At 37.7% G+C, this 18,532-nt stretch overlaps 1 protein-coding gene across 1 annotated transcript; it reads left to right on the forward strand.

Annotated features, from left to right (window-relative positions):
* The first annotated feature begins 27 nt into the window (after positions 1–27).
* Positions 28–12,075, forward strand: LOC145998548 (calcyclin-binding protein). The gene is made up of 5 exons (XM_083134971.1): positions 28–201; positions 3,857–4,064; positions 5,562–5,658; positions 9,170–9,279; positions 11,527–12,075. Exons 1-5 carry the CDS (start codon positions 178–180, stop codon positions 11,778–11,780), a joined length of 693 nt encoding a protein of 230 aa, XP_082991097.1. The 5' UTR covers positions 28–177; the 3' UTR covers positions 11,781–12,075.
* Positions 12,076–18,532: the final 6,457 nt, after the last annotated feature.

Raw genomic sequence — 18,532 nt, forward strand, 5'->3', positions numbered from 1 at the left:
GACATTTGGAACTAACTATGCAGTGATGCGATTTTGTTCCCGAAATTTCGAGAGAAATTATTTCTTTGTACGTGTGTTAAAGACATTGGCGTGACTGTATAGTACACAATTTGCGTTTCTTGTCATATAGTTCAAAAAGAATCACTGTTGATATCAGGTGTGCATAAATACTTCGATATGTCAGCAAACCGAATTGATGAGGTCAGTAATTTTATACAAAATTTGTGTAATGTACAGATGACAAAACCTCAAAAAGAGGACATTTTTAGATTTCACAAAAAAATTTGCAGAAAGTGTTGGACTACTGGATAACTTTGTCAACCTTAGAACAAGCGCGCCATCATTTGTTACACTATTAGTTTTAGAATACTAAAAATTTATTGTGAATTAGATTTGAAGGTCAGAGAAACAGTCTGGGTGTTTTAAGTTGTGAGGAATTAGGCCATGAAAGTACTTTTTGTTCAAGTACCCGCACTTCTAAGTCAGCACTCTGATGGATTGTTTTATCATGAAAAACATTCTATACACATTAGATAAAGTATAGTGTGAGATTTTCTTTCATCGTTGAATCTGTTTGACCGGGAATTCGTGTGTTTTTTACGAAAAAGAATATCTCCGACGCACAATTACCGTTGCTTTTCTTTGCTTCCTCTACGTGAACAGGACACCTCCTGTCAGTGTTTCCAACCACGCCGTTGTTTTGCAAGAAGATGAAAAAACTAAATATACATTCCTGATATTACTAAGACTGAAAATTTTAACTGTTTGCCTAACCTAACCTAACCTTACAATCAATGGTTTGTGGGGCTATGCGTGAATGGTGTAAAACTTTGGACTTACGGAAATGTGTTTCTGTAGCATTTAGAAGTTCATGGAGGTATTTTCTTTCGGTACTACTTTACTATACCGGAGACACATATCAATGATTTATGTCGCAATTTTTTACATTGATAACATACTATTCTGCGTTGCAGAACATTTCTTTAGGTGAAATAATGGATTTCTAACGAAAATAATGTCTATTTCTTACATACGATAGCCCCACGAACCAACACGGGGATGAGGTATGCCTACTAGGTTAGGTTAGGCCTGTTAGGTTAGGTTCCATTAGCACTCCTTTCGTTCAATTTAGCATATACGGACAACATCGGAATTACAAATTCCACGGCATGTTGCACACCCGGCAACAACTTCACGACGCATCCTCAAAATCATCCATGGGTAGCCCCAAAAACCATTGACGTTAGCCCAAAAATTCACAATAGCCCCATGGACCATCACGGGGACGAGGTATGTCTACTAGGTTAGGTTAGGCCTGCTAGGTTAAATTCCATTAGCACTCTTTCGTTTAATTTAGCATATACGGACACTACGAGAGCGTATTGTGCTCTCGTGCAGAAATCAAATGGCGGCAGCAGCAATAGCACGTCTGAAATAGATTTTCGTAGAAAACCACATGGATTCGCATTAAAATGGATCAAAACTATATTGCCGAACATCAACAACGCTACAGAAAATGATTTGCGTAAGTACTTTCTCCTGTAAATTTGAAGAAATCCGTCTCCGGTATAGTAAAGTGTTACCGTTCGTGGGGCTATTCATGACTTGGGGCTATCCGTGAATGGTTTGTGGGGCTATTCATGAATTGTGGCTATCTGTGCATGGTTCGTGGGGCTGTCCATGAATGGTTTGTGGAGATTTTTTGGTTGGCAAGGTTGGAAACACTGCATACCCACGGATGATCTACCACGCTAGTCGAGCTGTCTCGCCATATTGTGTCTTATGGAACCGCAAAAAAGGAAGAACAATAATTACTCCTCATGTCACAAGTTGAAATTATTTTCATGAAAAAAGCAAAATAACACCTTGCAGAATCTTTCGCAATGCAGAATAGGTAAGTACGAATGTTAAAAATGATTAAGTTAACAAGTGAGAGGTGTTGGGACCATACTGAAGTTTTACCGTGAATGGTTTGTGGGGCATTTTTAACTGTTTGCCTAACGTAACCTTATGTGAATGGTTTTTGGAGTATTTTTGTTTACGAAGCTTGGAAACACTGTATACCCACTGATCCACGATGCTACTCAAGCTGTGCCTGCCATATTGTGTGTTACGGAAGCGAAAAAATGAAGAATAATAATTACTGTTAATGTCCGAAATTGAAATTATTTTCATGAGAAAAGCAAAATCCCACCTTAAAGAATGTTCCGCAATGCACAATAGGCAAGTACGAATGTAAAAAATGACTAAATAAACGAGTGAGAGGTGTTGTCCCGAGATCATACAGGTACCATTCAATCTTGCCACAATTAACCAAAAACAGAGTAGAGAACAAAGCATAATACATAATCTTACAAATGCAGCTCCTCACACAGAGTTGGCACCATCGATGGTGACAAATACTGGGTAACATTATCGTATGGGCAAAACGGATTCCTTGAAATTTCCAGGAGAAAGTACTTACGGAAATCATTTTCTTGAGCGTTTTGGAAGTTCCTGAATGTAGATTTGATCCATTTTAATGTGAATGCGTGTTGTTCTCTGCGAAAATCTCTGTCCGACACGCTGTTTCTCCTAACGCCATTTGCTTTTTGCATGAGAGTGCAATGTTCCGTGTGTTAAGACGATGCAACCCCGTAGCCAGTGTTTCAGCCTCGCCGTGTTTTCACTAGAACCACCTGTCGAGTTCGGAACAAGCCATTTTTTCCGAATGGGTGTCACTTATCGCACAACATTGTATTCCGACGTCACAGGAGAGAGGTTTTTTTATAATTTTTCTTTGTATTTATGCTAATGGAACCTAACCTAACAGGCCTAACCTAACCACGTAGGCATTCCTCGTCTCACGTATGACGTCAATATTCAAGGTTGGAAGGAAGAGAATTACGAAAGAAAGATGGTTCCGACCCGAATGGGTGTCACTTATCGCACAACACTGTAGCAACATTGTGTTCTGACGTCACAGGAAAGTTTTTTTTCATGTTAGGCAATACAAAGGTAATGCGTCTCTTAGCGAAAATATTATTTTTTCTTTGTATTTATGCTAATGGAACCTAACCTAACAGGCCTAACCTAACCACGTAGGCATTCCTCGTCTGACGTCAATATTCAAGGTTGCAAGAGTGTTGTGCGTAAAGGAAGAGCATTAACGAATTGCGAAAGAAAGATGGTTCCGAATTGCGAAAGGAAGATGGTTCCGAATTGCTGTTTATGGACAATGAACGTGGTAAATCGCAAGGTTATTTCACAAGTTCTACACGTAAATGCGACGTATTAGCATAATTTCAAATAGGGGCACGAAAGTAGATATTTTCCGGTGAACGAGGTTGCACCACTGCATAAATCGACAAAACACTCTCAGAACGCCCCCTAAACCAGTATGCTATCACGGCCATAATGTGTTACAGATTCGAAACAACAAGTAACAGTAAGTACTCGTAAATAGAGAAAATAAACATTATCTTAGTTAGAAATGCATTATTTCGCCTTAAGAAATGTTCCGCAACACGTTAACAATGTAAAGAAGTCCGAAATATATGATTCGTAGGTGTTTTGCCCATACGATAATAGTACCAAATACTGTACTACCTGTAAATCATTCATTACTTTGCTGTAACTCATTTCCACAAACTGAAAACAAAAGAAACAGTCTTCTGAATGTGCCAATTTTTGCAATGGGTATTGTGTAGCTTAAATTGAAGTCTTAATATTGTTTGCTTTTGGTGCCTGTATAGAAATTTGTATTATATGACTATTCCTGCTTGTGAATTTTCATATAAACTTGATGACTTCTCCTGCAGGGGCAAGTGAATTGCTATTTAATGATTTGGCCTTTTTTTGTGTGTGTATGAAACAGCTCAGGGTGGATGTAGAAGAATTGAAGAAGTTGCTAGCAATTGCAGAGAGACCAAAAGTAAAAGATGTCTTAAGCTTGGAAATAAGGAAACTGGAGACAGAAATCAGCAGTTCCATGACAGATAGAAGTGACTCCACTTTGAAGAAGCCAGGTTCTACAGCAGCATCCACAGTTCCTAAAGTTTATGATGTGAAATTAAATAATTATGGTAAGTGTTATTGCCAATCATGCAGTAAATTAAACTTAAAAATTGGATGCATTGTTATAGTAATGGTTAATTTAAAAGTTATTGTATTGTAACAGGTGACCCAGTATTCCGTAATTGGAAAGGAAGGGGGTGAATTTAAATACTCCCATTCACATGTAGGTAGAAGTGTAGTGTTGTTAGTCCATAAGAATCCAAAAGCTTTTATGGGGCAATCAGGTGTAATTTGAGTTGACTGTCTATGGTACACATCGAGGATGATGTTTTACCTTTGATGGACCAGTTATTTTATGACAAATGCATATTTATGTCAAGAATTAACAATACAATACATTGGTGATGATGGCGAGTTAACACATTCGGGTCTGGCCTCATAATACAGCGTTGTTACCTCTAGTCTGCGGTTTTAGGTTGTTTTTAAAAAAAATCATAAAAAAAAATGTTTTTAATTTGTTTTTATTTACCACATATTTCTTAAAACTACAAAACTTCCTCTTTTCAATGAACAAAAAATTGTTAAATTTTCTTTTCATTTTCAGACATTTTTTATTATTTTTTTCAGCAATGTTTTGTGAAGAAGAAAAAAGTACAACATTGTAACAAATGTTAATATAGAGATATTTTAAGTTCGTAATCTGGAAATTTCAATAATTAACTATATCAATACATCTTTTGAATCTTGCATAAGAATACTTCTTATGTGCACATAACAAAAAGTAATTACAAATTACAAGTAATTATCTTATGTATGAAAAAGTGGCTGCAGGTCAGGACCAGACGATGTATCAGTTGGTTCTGCGTCATCTAAAAATTAAACAAATAAATAAATAAGCTAAATAAATAAAATAAATTTTCATTTGACATACACTATATAAAATAATAAATGGAAAACTAAAAATACATTAGTGCATGTAGGAGAATCAAGCAAGAGGCAAGATGAATAATTACCTCTTCTCACTTCATTCATAAAATACTGGAGTTTGCAACACTGTTTAAATTATCAACAATTAATTATTACGAATATAACCTACCTTCCAAATCTTCAAATTCATCTGCATCATCAAAATCATCGCTAACTTCAAACTCTGAGGCAGAATCCAGAATTTCCGATATGCAGTCTGGATCTAACGATGCCATTCTAAACAATGCACAGTACATCAACGCGACAACAAACAGTCGCAGGTGCGAGATAAAAATAGCACATGAGTCACCTAGCGGTCGGAATTTCAACAGAGGGGCTTGAATGAACACGCGCATGAGACGAAGTACGAGCATAGCCCGTCGTTCAATCGGCAAAACGATTGCATACCGCAGGATGGGCTATGCCCGTCGTTCGTCCACATTGACTTTAAGTGCACTGCGGGCTATGCCCGTCGTGAGACCCCAATGTGTTAAATAGATATTGTCTTTTTGTCAGGAGGTATAGAATACATGTTATTTTTTCATAAGAGCTCATATTGTGAAAATATAGCTAAGAACCCTCCTCACTTTGCATTGCAGCTTGGGATCAATCTGAGAAGTTTGTAAAAATATTTCTCACACTGAATCAAGTCCAATCTCTGCCAGAGGAAAGCATAACATGTGAATTTACATGCAGGTAATGTATTGTAATTTTTATTTCAAAATTAATTACTTTAGTTTCTTTTCTTTTTTATTACTTTTGGAAAATTTATAGATTCTAAGGTAAATGTTTACTATCCTTCGGACACCTATAACTTCTGAGTTTCGTCAATTCTTGACATTTCTAATTTCCTATCTGCTTCGCGGATAATTTTTTAACGTGTATTCACGTTTTTTTGATCAATTTTTTTTTTTAAAAAAAGTGTTTGTGTAACTGAAGGACGTACGGTACCGAACGTACGTTTCCGCAAATGGTTTGTGGGGCTATGCGAGAATGGTGTGTGGGGCTACGCATATTTTTTCGAAACCAATTTTTAACTATTGTAACCTATTGTGACCCTACCTAACCTTACCAGAAATGGTTCGTGGGGCTATGCGTCAGTGGTTGAATTTCCGCTATGAAACATTCACACAAAACACCTTCCAGATGTTAGACAATACTATTCGCGATTAAAATTAACCGATATGCCATCTGCCGGGATTTTCAGGAAGTACTCTAAGTAGGATACGTTGTGTTGAAGTCGTTTAAAGCATGGTGAATATGCGAGAAAGTAAGATCTACTGTTCAGTTTTTTTTTTTTTTTTTTTTTTTTTGCTCTAAATAGTTTTATGGGTCAGAACAAATTAAAAGTTTTCATGTGTTTCCACCCCGTGGAATCAACAAAACGAAATTTGTTAATAAATCAGGGAAAACGTAATTGACAGAAGATTGGTATGGGGGATATAACACTGTAATTCGGCAAGGAAATTACGAAGAATGCACGAGTCTGCTTACTTTATTTATCGAGAGATAAATATATATTTCCATGAAAGTAAAGTTTTAAATTGTACTTTATAAATAAAGCTTTTTTTTTCCGAAAAATCATGAAGCGTCTTAACCAATGCGTCCATGTATTACCGGTGTTACGTATGTGTGAAATTTGGAACAGGTGCAAGTCGATTAAGAGGGAAGATGAAAATAGTTTGAGAATGAATTAATGTCAAATGTAACCAGAAAAAAAGTTGATATGCTAATGTTACTGTTTCATTCAGTACGATGTCCTTTTTCAGTGAGTATAGCCTGGTCATGAAATCGTGAATATTATTATTAAACCAGCCTTTCTCTTTCGAGAAAGAACTGCAACGATATGTTCGCAATTTTCTCCTGTCCCAGCTTTTCAAGTACAGGTCAATTTCAATTCCTTTATTTTCAAATAATTTCCGAGAACCCCAGTTACATGACGTGCAGATGATACAGCACTGCTTTGGACAACCAGTGCGTATACATAGTTTCGTCTGCATTTTCCGTGTTATTTTTGCCTATCATAATTAAATGCTTCGTTCTCAGTACAGCTTCACGTTTGTTAGAGTACCTGGAATTCACATCGCATTCGCAATATTTAAAAAATAATGCGTAATTTAAACGTTTTCTACCATACCAGTCATGACAACATGCTGCTCTTTTGTACTACTGCTGAATGTAAACAAAGATCTATCCTACTTAGAGCGGCCATATTGGAAGCGACACTAGCGCTCAGGTGGTAATTTTAATCGCGAATAGGAACTTATTACGGTAAGTAGTTTCTTTTGTAGAAATGAAGAAATCTGTCCGAAGGATAGTAAACTAGTACCGATTCTAATACACTTGTCAGTTACTGAAGGTAATTTATACAACTATAGACATAATACAAAGTTTACCAGGATTGCAATGTAAATGGATTTAGTTATAAACCTGTAAAAAAAAAAAAAAAAAAAGGTAAAGTGCTCCCCTGTGCTTAGCACCACGCCATGAAGGCGTATAGGGGGTGTGGGGGTAACGCCCCACACTTTCTTGATCCGGTCGTGAGTGGGGGTGATGTGATCAGCACCACGCCCCTGACCGCCTTTACCCCCCAGGGTTTCCCCCAGGTACCCATGTTATTCGACGCTGGGTGGGTGCCGGGGCCGCTTCCATCGTTAGAAAAGTTCCCGGATTTGAACCGGCCGGGGATCGAACCCGGGTCCTTGAGCATGGTAGTCAGACGCGTTACCGACTGAGCCACCGCGGCCACCTAGTTATAAACCTGTTCATAATGTAAATTAAAGAATGACTGAGAATGTGTTATTTACCTGGTTGACTTTATTCAAGATTTTTGTGTTAACAATAAATTGTGTAATACTTCTCGTAATGTTTGGTTATTATAAATATTTAAACATGTTCTTGACTACTGTAAACTATAAGAAAGAAACTTCATTGCAAGCAATAGGTACCCACATGAACTCCGTTGTGAGTCAATGGTTTCTTAATCGGTCAGTTCAATTTAATGTAGTTTACATTGTATTAAGATTTTCTCTGACATAATGCTATATTTTTGCTTGTGCTGTTATCAGCACAACTAATAAATAGGGAGCGGAAGTTGATGACCTAAAAAATATAGGTATATGGCCTATAGAATGTCCTAAAAAATTACCATTAAATTTGTTAGTTTCAGGTTAAAAATTGAAATGAAAAGGAAATGAAACAAAATGCAATCTTGCTTTCAAAAAAAAGGCACCAAATGTTGCCACATGCACATTCAATTAAAATATGCAACGAGGATTACCAATGGTGGCACTGTAAAGAAAAAGAAATTATCACGATCCTCGTAAGACAATTTTTGTTTAGTAATTTAACAAATTGTATAAAAAATAGGGAAAACAAAATCAGAGATGCATCCGGAAAAGGGTTCATAGACACGGCACCCCCAGGAAAAAGTACGTCGGAAAAGTAATTTTTAACATCAGAAATTGATTGAAATATCTCGCATACAAGCACGTTCTAAATATTTAACGATTTTTTCCACTTACCTTACTACCTTACAGAGAGTTGCGGTACACCACCATTGTCTTTCGGAGGTTCTCAAACGAGAATCTTCATCTGTTGTCAGCCAGACTCAAGAATATTACCAAAATGAAAGAAGTGACAAAATATGACGAAACAATACACTGAAAATTGCGAAAAATGATGGAAAAATGCCGAAAATCGGGGAAAATGACCTAAAACCCAAAAATTGGCAAAAATGCAAAAAAAAAAATGCACTTTATAAAATTGCCTTATTTTGGTTCTAGACGAAGTGTAATATTGTGTATATTGAATGGGCATTGTGTCTGAGATGTCAGAAAAAAGATGACATTTCATCAACTTCCGCTCCCTACTAATAAATAAATATTAATAATAATAATTTGGGGTCAAATGCCATTGCATGCCTGTTTGCAGTAATATTTCTTAATCAAACCAGGTTTAATACCTGGTCGGAGGAGCAGACATTTGCTGTTCAGATCCTACAAAAATTTCTAATATTGACTTAAGTTACGTAAATGTGTAAATGGTGTGGTTTCAAGTGATTAGTTAATATAAACCTTTCAAGTACTAATATGTATTGGCAAAATCCCATATTGAGTGGTTTATTTTTTTACCCAAACCAATATTAGTTCATTGCATAAGTTTGCATTATATAGAGAAAAATATTTTGATCATCTTTGCTTTTCAGGTCTATGAATTTAAAGGTGAAGAACCTTGAAGGCAAGAACTACAACTTGTTGATCAACAATCTTCTTGAAGATATAGATGTTGAAAAGAGTTACAGAAAAATAAAAACAGGTTTGTCTTTGATTTCAGTGTTAATCATGTCACCTGTGTATTTGACCATCAGACCTTGTCAGAATATCAAGGAGGTAAATGATCCTTAAGCATTCTGCAAGATTTGTTTACCAATTAATATAACTTTAGCATTGGTAGCTGTTAGTAAGTGGTTCATGATAAAATGTTCAAATCTCTCTTTTAAGATATATCAGTTCAAGAGAATTTTGAAACTTGGAAAGCAAACAAAAATGGTTGACAAATGTTAAATTAAAGCAATTGTAAGATTAGAATATAATCCTCTTCTCTGGTGAGCTGGGCCTTTATTAAACTAAGAAATATTTAATTTCCATTTTTGTAATCACAAATTTGCCATTGCTTGATTTCTGTAAATAACAGTAAGCTATCAGCTATTTATAATATAATGGATTGGTAAAATTATTGGCAGAAAAAACAGTATGATATGTCAGCTAATGAATACTCTCAGTTGATTAATGATGCTATTCGTGTTCCTGTGATCTATTCAAGATATTCTAATAGACCAAATATAAATATATGACATTATAGATAAGTATATATGAAATTGCTGCCATTCTGATATAACTGATCCAATATAAAATGGCAAATGCTCCATGAAAACTCTGATATAACTGATCCAAATATAAAATGGCAAATGCTCCATGAAAACTCTGAGAAGTTCATTGTCCCCTTAATTATTGTATCTAAGGGAGAATTCACACCAAAGAAACACGCAACATGCGACATGCAACACGCGACACGAGTGTTTCACACCGAAGAGACAAGATGCACGTGGCAAGCGACACTTGGTTTCTTTGCTCAGTTTGCATGATGGTACCGATATAATTGCATTAATCAGTTTATTAGTAACCCGAAAATAACGTAACAAGAGACATTGTTACATGTAAACTGCATTGTAAAATTTGTGCAAGTTATTGAAACTTAAATATAAAAATATTAAAAAATATGGAAGACAAAGTGGTAACGTCATGTCCTTGTAATTAAGTGATCCCGGGTTCGATAACCGGGGAGGCACCGGGCAGATCTAGTTCTGATTAGTCTATTTGTGAATAAAATGGACTTACAAAACGAAAACTCACAACTCAAATATGATATTGGGATTATCATAGTTGTCAACCAGTTTCAGCAGAACATTTCACAGCTCAGTATAGTTGATACGAGGGCACGGTATCGGGTCGCGGCCCGGTGGTTGAAAAACAATGCACTAGAGTACTTTACCATGTGGACTAAAGTGCCTCCATAAGCTGACTTTTTCAAATAAAAGCAGTCAGGTAAATAGCCAAAACACGGCCTCTTTTCATGATGTTGAAGGCAAATTACAGCCGATAGATAACTGCATCAATAAACTTGATAAAGCGAAATGAACGTTGTGTTTAAATCTTAAAACATTGTACATATCAATACTTTATTACATCAATAAATTAGAGGATCAAACATAATTCCGGTTGGGCTGGGCTCTCTTCTAGAGTCTAAATACAGCTCGTTGGAATGAAGCATTCGCTGCGCATGCGCGAACAACAAACTGAAGCAACACGATGCATGGTATTAAGAAAATGGCACAGTCCGAGAGGCACGTAAGCGACATGCAACACATGCATCTTGCCGTGTCTCTTCGGTTCGAAAGGTTGCATTGATTACTGAGTGTTGGCTTCCAAGCGACACGTGTTTCGTGTTGCATGTTTCTTCGGTGTGAATTCTCCCTTAGTGGGTGGTGGTAGAGCTATCCCCTTTGGTGCAAGCAGTCCTGGGTTCAATTTTGCTGTTGACTAAGCATTGTGAGGACAATTGGGGAGCTACTTGAAAGCAATAGTGTGGACTTCAGTGTCGAAAGCTTGAAAAGAGAAGTGATAAGACACTATGTGCTGTCCATGCATCACCCAATGAAAAGACACTTAGCAAGCCTTGGCCTCCAATGGACTTTTTTTTAAAAGTGAGTGGTGCTAATGGATTTTGCCTTCGAAAACAAATTATACATGATAATAGTAATAAAATGACAGAATTTTGCACGAACCTAAAGAAGGCTATTTATAGAAGTATTGGTTGCTGATAGAGTACCAAATAATCTGTTCCATACCTAAATATATGTATGGTTAAATTCTATTTGCAATCTGCAAATATTTCAGTTTAGGGTTCATAATTGACATAAAGAGTTAATTACATTTTGACATGTGTATGACGACAACAGGTTTTTTTTCTGATAAATTCTAACATTGAATGCCTTCATTGCAGATATGGTTGTTGTGTACATGTCGAAAAAGAAGAGTACCCATTGGGCATACATGACAGGGATAGAGAAAAAGCAGCATGAGCAGAAAACACCAAAGTTCAGCAATGATGAAGAAGAGAACTCTGATCCATCAAAATCCCTGATGGGTATGTTGAGGCAAATGTACGACAGTGGGGATGATGATATGAAGAGAACTATCGAGAAGGCCTGGACAGAAAGTCAGAGTAAAAGGATGGAGAGTGATCCACCGTCATAATTCTTTTTTTTTTTTCAGTGTGAAATCAAATTTGTAATTTGTAAATGTCAATGGTTCATACAAGTTGGACAGCTGATTTATACTCTTATGTGAGCTATGATTTTTTTTTAGCACATGAATATCCAGTATTTGATTTTCTATGCTTTTAATTTTTTGTTACATTTACTGTAGACAAGGTTGGAAGAAGCCATCAAGGTTTTGTTAGTATGAAATGAATAATGTAGGCTCTCACATGAAACATAATGGATTATTAAAAATAACATATAAAATATGTCAATAAACAGTTCTGATAGCATTTGAATCAATTATTCAGATTTCCTTCAACTTTTTCAAATTGACAGATACATTATAACACTGAGTTGCGGTTTCAAGTTGGCATATCAGCCGAATATAGGGTGGCTATTCTAGGCTCCTAGATAAAATTCAAATATAATTCTGGGTTTTCAATATGAATAATTTATGAATCTCCCGGAGGTGTCAAAAAGTAACAATTAACATTGAACATTTTTGGGTGTGTTGGCACATGTGGCCATTTTGCTGCCTTATCTAAATCACTTACCTTAAAACTATAAAAGGGGTGTGAAGAACCCCTTGAGAAACGTTAAAAATGTAAGTTACAAAGGGACTTGCATAGGACAAACTCAACACATTAAAATAGGGGGGATAGTCTAAAATCTACCTCAGAAGCAGTGTAAAGGGTCTGCTCTTCTCAAAGCTAAAAACACTGTAATAGTCTCCCAACATAACTGACAAATTGTTAGGAAGGTTAAAACCTCTCTGAGGTAATGAATGTGCCACACACCGAAAACAATGTTACAGGTACAGCACAGCGGAGGGTCAGTCCTTTCAGCAAGTGACAATGTGTGATATGGCTGTGACAGATTCAAAGCCACGATAAAATTACTTTGTCTTGGCGAGAGGGACGGGATGAGGAACGCCAAGCATCAGTGGTGGCCTTGAAACTTTTTTACCCCGTACCTCATCCCACTTTGCCTGCCACGTGCCAAGAAGGGAACGACTAAAAACATTCTGCAGCTCCCTAGCTGGCAGAGGGTGGATGAGAATGTCGCCATCAGCAGACTTGGGGGTAGCATCGGCTGCTTTGTTTCCGTGGATGCCTACATGACCGAGGACCCAGTCAGAACTGGCACATAAGGACACGAGCCGTCTAAGGATGCCTGGAAGTCAGCAATTCCAGACTGGAACACACTGATCGAATCCGTGCAGGATTAGAATAGGACTCTCTGAAAAGCATGAACGTTGGCAAAGTCCAGAGCCTTAAGGATAAGGACTACATATAAAGTTCTGCTATGTATATCGAACATGCAGGATGTAAAGCTTGGCTGTAACACAACAAAGGTGCATCTGACTGATCCAACACATTTGGACCCATCCGCATAAAACATTGTCCTCATGGAACACAACACCCTGCCTACTCGCTAGCTCTTATCCATTAGATATCTTGACAATTCATGTTTAACACAAAAGCACAGCTTCAGCCTCACATGACCCAAGTGGTTCAAATCAATGAAAATACATTACTTGGCTGCATTTTTGGCTGCATTTTTGTTGTTCCACAGCTTTCATTTACTTTCTACTGTAAAAAAGACATATCTAAATTGAAAATACAACTTTCGACATGGAATTAATAACTAAACACAAGCAGTATAGTGTAACCACAGACAAAGAGCCTGCGAGACCCATGACTCGTGCATCCTTCCAATTTTGTATCTGCATTTTCTTGTTCTAGGTTTTGATGCGACTTGCATATCCGTAAGTCCTCAGCCCACTCCAGAATACGAAAAAGAAACATTTGGTACAACTTTATAGTCAGGGGTACCACTCCAGAACAGTTCAAAAAGGAAAAAAGAGTGCATATCAAACATAGCCATAGTCAACAGATACGATACAAAATACAGGGTGGGCACAAAGTCACTTTCCCCAATAAATGAAGAAATCAAATACCTGGGGAAAGCAACTTTGTGCCCACCCTGTATACAGACCACATTACAATGAAAGTCACATCAAACCTAAAACAAGATAATGCAGATACAAAATTGGAAGGAAACATGAAAAAGGAAAGGAAAATTTGGATTGGTTACCCATTGCTATTTTACACGAGTAATCGACTACGTCGCGTACTCCAACCTCATGACTTGAATTTGGCTACCAAACTACCAAACCGGGAAACAAAACCTGCTATGTACTAAATACATATAAGAAGGAAGGAATTGGTCCCCCAGATAAATCTGGAATATACTCTTGCACCTGCAGCTGTGGAAAACAATACATAGGACAAACCAAGAGGAACATCTGCACAAGAATTCATGAGCACAAACTAGATATTAAAGGAAAGAAACCAAAATTTATCTAAAGTGCAAAAGGACCAATTGAACTCAATGTAAGACAGTAATTTGCCATCCCAAAAACATCAGAAAACTTAAATGGAGATGCAGGACCATTAAAGAACGGCAATTATTATTAGAAAAAGCCACCAACAAAAAGTGCAGTGTTTCTGTACGATATCCTGAAAAACAAAGTACAGTCACATCACAATAACAAATGAGCAACAGAAAGTGCAGCCATCTTTACTTCCTGTCAGCCAGGCAGCCATATTGAATAAGATGGTCAGTTACCAACCAGAGATTGAGTAGGAGTGAGTGACAGGGCACTGCATTGTCTTTTATCTTTTTAACTTACCTTCTCCGTGTTTTAAACCTTGACTAATCTTGCCCATCTCCTGAGGAAGCCACATGATGTGGTGAAAGCTAGAGAACAAAGCAAGTACATGCCAAATGGTATTTATTACTTGGTGAAATGATGGCATGTAAAGTTATTCCTTATAATTTTCATTATTTAAATTTTACATATGAACATGCACATGAAGCAAAAGAAGAAGATGGGCACACTTATCAAATGTACCCTCGATGATACTGTTTCTTCTTTAACAATATCTAAAATAGAAAATCTAGTATGAAACTCATTTACATTAGTATTTAGCATAAACTATTTGTATTCTGGCTTTCAAGTGCAGTATGTATTGAATTAATGGCTGGTGAACCTTGTCACGGAGCAAGTCTTGACGTATTTTGGCCACCTAGTGGGGTTGTAAACTGCTGCGAGACCACAGCACGGTAAATTAGTTTTATGCCCTGCACTGCTTTTAAACCTTATACATCATTCTTTTATACACTGAATTGTCATCAACTACCTTAATACTTTGTTGGTCCACCTTTGGCTCGATGGACAGCCTGGACACGATGTGCTGATATGTCTCCATGGGAATCTGACACCGTATTCCTGATGGCATCCCATAAGCCAACTGACGTCTGTGCAGGATGCATGGTTCGAAGAGCTCATTACACAACATCCCATAGATGCTCTATGGGATTAAGATCAGGTGAGTTAGGGGGCATCCAATGTTGTATTGGTCCCGTAATTCCCGGACACTGATCGTGCATTCAGCTGTCACGAGCCGTTTGACTCGACGCTCTCCCCATGGTGTCACCTTCCGTATGCCCTTGCAATTCTGCCTCTTGGTGGTCGTTTGCCCCGTTTTCTTTCCACACTCTGTACATCTTCACTACACTGGAACGAGCACATCCGACCAGTGCCGCTGTCTGGATTATTGATGCACCTGGTGCTCTGGCACCCACCCTCCTGCCCTTTTGGAACGTCGTTAAATCCTGACCACCACCCATTTAAACATGTGCTGTCCAACTAACATGTAGCGTTGTGTCTATACATTCACCATGATACTTCCAGTTGAGGTGGTCATATGATCAGACCAGCTGCTGAGCCGTTCCCTGTTGTTCGGAGGGGTGGTCGCAATTCAGTGAACACTCAGTGTATTAACCTTTTGGGTCCCAAGCGTCTCGATCAAGATACCCAAATGTAACCCTCACGGTCCCAAGCGTCTCGATCGAGACACTGTGTCAAGGTCGTAGTTTTTATGTTATAACTTTCCTATTTTTGGCTAGAATTTCGATTTTTTTTATATATATTGTTCCTAATACATGTTTCTTGCACCTTTTTTTTTTTTTCTTCATGAAAATGGAGGGGGAAAGGCGGGAAAAGGGACTTCTCTTTTGCGTCTCTTTTCAAGGGAAAATTTTTGCCGGCAAAGGAAGACTGGCTTTGTTGTTCTAAAGCAATGCTTTTCACTCCCGCCTGGTAACTTCATTCGAAGGAAGCTTGTTTATCAGGGGACGGGGAAGACTGGTTGTAGAATCTGCGTTGTGAGAATGGAATTTCGAAGCACGCTGAAGGAAACCTTTGTTTTTTAGCACAAGTTGCAACACAGGTTACCCTGCATTGTCTAAAAATAGAATTTCAAACAGCTGCAAGAATCGGCGCTCATTTTTCACTGCGTTCTAGATTTTCGTCCGTGAATGTTGTGCGTAGGTGTCGTTTTGTGCCCAAGTGCGAGGACATTTTTTGGGTGAAGTGACAATTTTTTTAAATCATTTTTGGGGGGGTTCCTTCCTTCCCCCTCCATATATATGCCAAATTTGCATAAATTTTGCATTTTGACATTCTTTTTTTTGGGGGGAGGAAACACCATTTTTTTAAGAAAAGTATTTTTGAGGGGATATCCTCCCTTTCCCCCTCCATATGTACGCCGAATGTGCATAAATTATATATCGTCTGAATGTGTGATTCTTTCTGCGTACAACGGTATATCTTTCATATCTCTAGGGCATTTAGTTTTTGAGCTATAGTCATTTCAATGTAACTGCAGTTCGCTCAATTCCGAAGCTTGAGACAGCGGCGTACAAGCCTTTCGTTTCAGGGGTACAACTTGCGTAATATTGGTCATATGACAAAAATGAAAATATTTTTCTGTTTCTTACATGCCAGCGATAATTTCTATGTGCATTTTGAACTTTTCATATCCTTTTTTCCAGGGGGGGTGGGGAGAAACGCCTTATTTTCTTTAAAAAAATATATTTTTCAGAGGATTTCCCCCCTTTCCCACTCCATATGTACGCCAAATGTGCATAAATTATATATTGTCTGAATCTGTGATTCATTCTGCGTACAACGGTATATCGTTCATATCTCCAGGGCAAATAGTCTCTGAGCTAAAGTCATTTCAAGGTACCACTGCATTTTGAAGCTTGAATCAGTGGCGTTGACGACAATTCCTTTTGGGGGTACAACTCACATTACATTGGTCAAATGATAATAATGCAAATATTTGTGTGTTCCTTACACGTCAGCGATTATTTCTATGTGCATGTCGACACTGTTATGTATTTTTTTCTTGGGGGGGAGGGGGCCTCTTTTTCCCCCCGAAATTTTGGAATTTTGAGAGAGCCCCCTCCCCACCGCCCCATATACGCCGAATTTGCTTAAATTTCATATGGTCTGAATCTCTGGTTCATTCCACGTACAACGGTATATCACTCATCTCTCTAGGGCAATTAGCCTCTGATCTACACTCATTTAATTGAAACTCTGCTCGGGACCAAAGGGGTTGGTTACATGTAAAAATGGCCTTGGGACTCAAAAGGTTAATCAATCAAAAATCCTGCTATTTTCCAACAACAGTACTCACAATTATAAGTTACTTTGGGATCTAAATCTCCCTTGTAGTCGCATACTGATCTTAAGTATTAAATGGAGGTATATGTGCATGTAGTTCTGCATACATATTATGGAGAGTAAATTTTTTAATTGTCCTGAAACATATAGTTTAATATTAAAATTTGCTTCAATATTTGTGACATCAACGACACAAACATGAAAAGTTTGTTTTAAGTTTATTTTATGCTCAGATACTTTAATCAGGATTGGGCCAACAGCTTTAAAATGGAATCTAAATGTTTATGCAATGTGTCTCCACTGAGGATCAAACCTGGTACCCACTGATTACAAGACAACAGTGTTACCACGTTGCTATTGGGCACGGCCGAATCAACCTATGGGCAACTGGGGCAATTGCCCTGGGGCCCCCACCAAAAGGAAGCTGTGAAGGGCCTCCACCAAAAAATCTTTTAACCAGCTGGCTATGCTTGTGAAAAATTACATAAGAAGCTGGATTTTAAAAATCCAAAAATTTCAATATTGTAGTATCATGTCGTATGTCTACACTCGTCTGGATCCAATTGTATAGCATAGCTCTCAGTCGATCTGTTTGTAGATATCTGAAGCTAAGTATACTTTATACCATGGATTGATTTGGCTGTGGTGTGGAAATAAGGTTCACTTATTCAAACAATCAATTCTCAGATACGATTAAGATAATAAATAATCCTACAAAGTACACAACTTTCTTTCGTAAATAACATCGTATTAGAAGTGTTCGGTTTTCTAAGGAAATTTTTTTTGGAGATACTAGCGCTCTCAGTGGATCAGTGAATTACGGGGCACCTAACATTAAGCAGCGCTTTTGTGAACCGCGCTAACATAAGCTAACGGATAGCGGAATGAGTTGATTGTTTCCTTTCGGCTAAATAAACTAGCAGAGCTAGTACTATGTTGTGCCCACTCTTTGAATCTGGTAGGGAAAGCAGCGGCTAATGCATGTCCTGCAGCTGTTCATTTCTTCGATTTTTTTTACAACGGCTTTATGCGTTCTTCGCAGCATCACCTTCACCGTTATCAAACATTGGTGGATAAGTTAAGACAAGCAGAAGGTTTGATGCAGTTTGCACACCTAGTAAGCAATAGCAATGTCAAACATCAGGAAGACATCCCAATGGAACTGTTGATGTATAATATTGTATGTAAAGACCCGTTCCGCAGTA

This window comes from Lepisma saccharinum, chromosome 14 (assembly GCF_977018435.1).
Source record: "Lepisma saccharinum chromosome 14, izLepSacc3.1, whole genome shotgun sequence".
NCBI lineage: Eukaryota > Metazoa > Arthropoda > Insecta > Zygentoma > Lepismatidae > Lepisma > Lepisma saccharinum.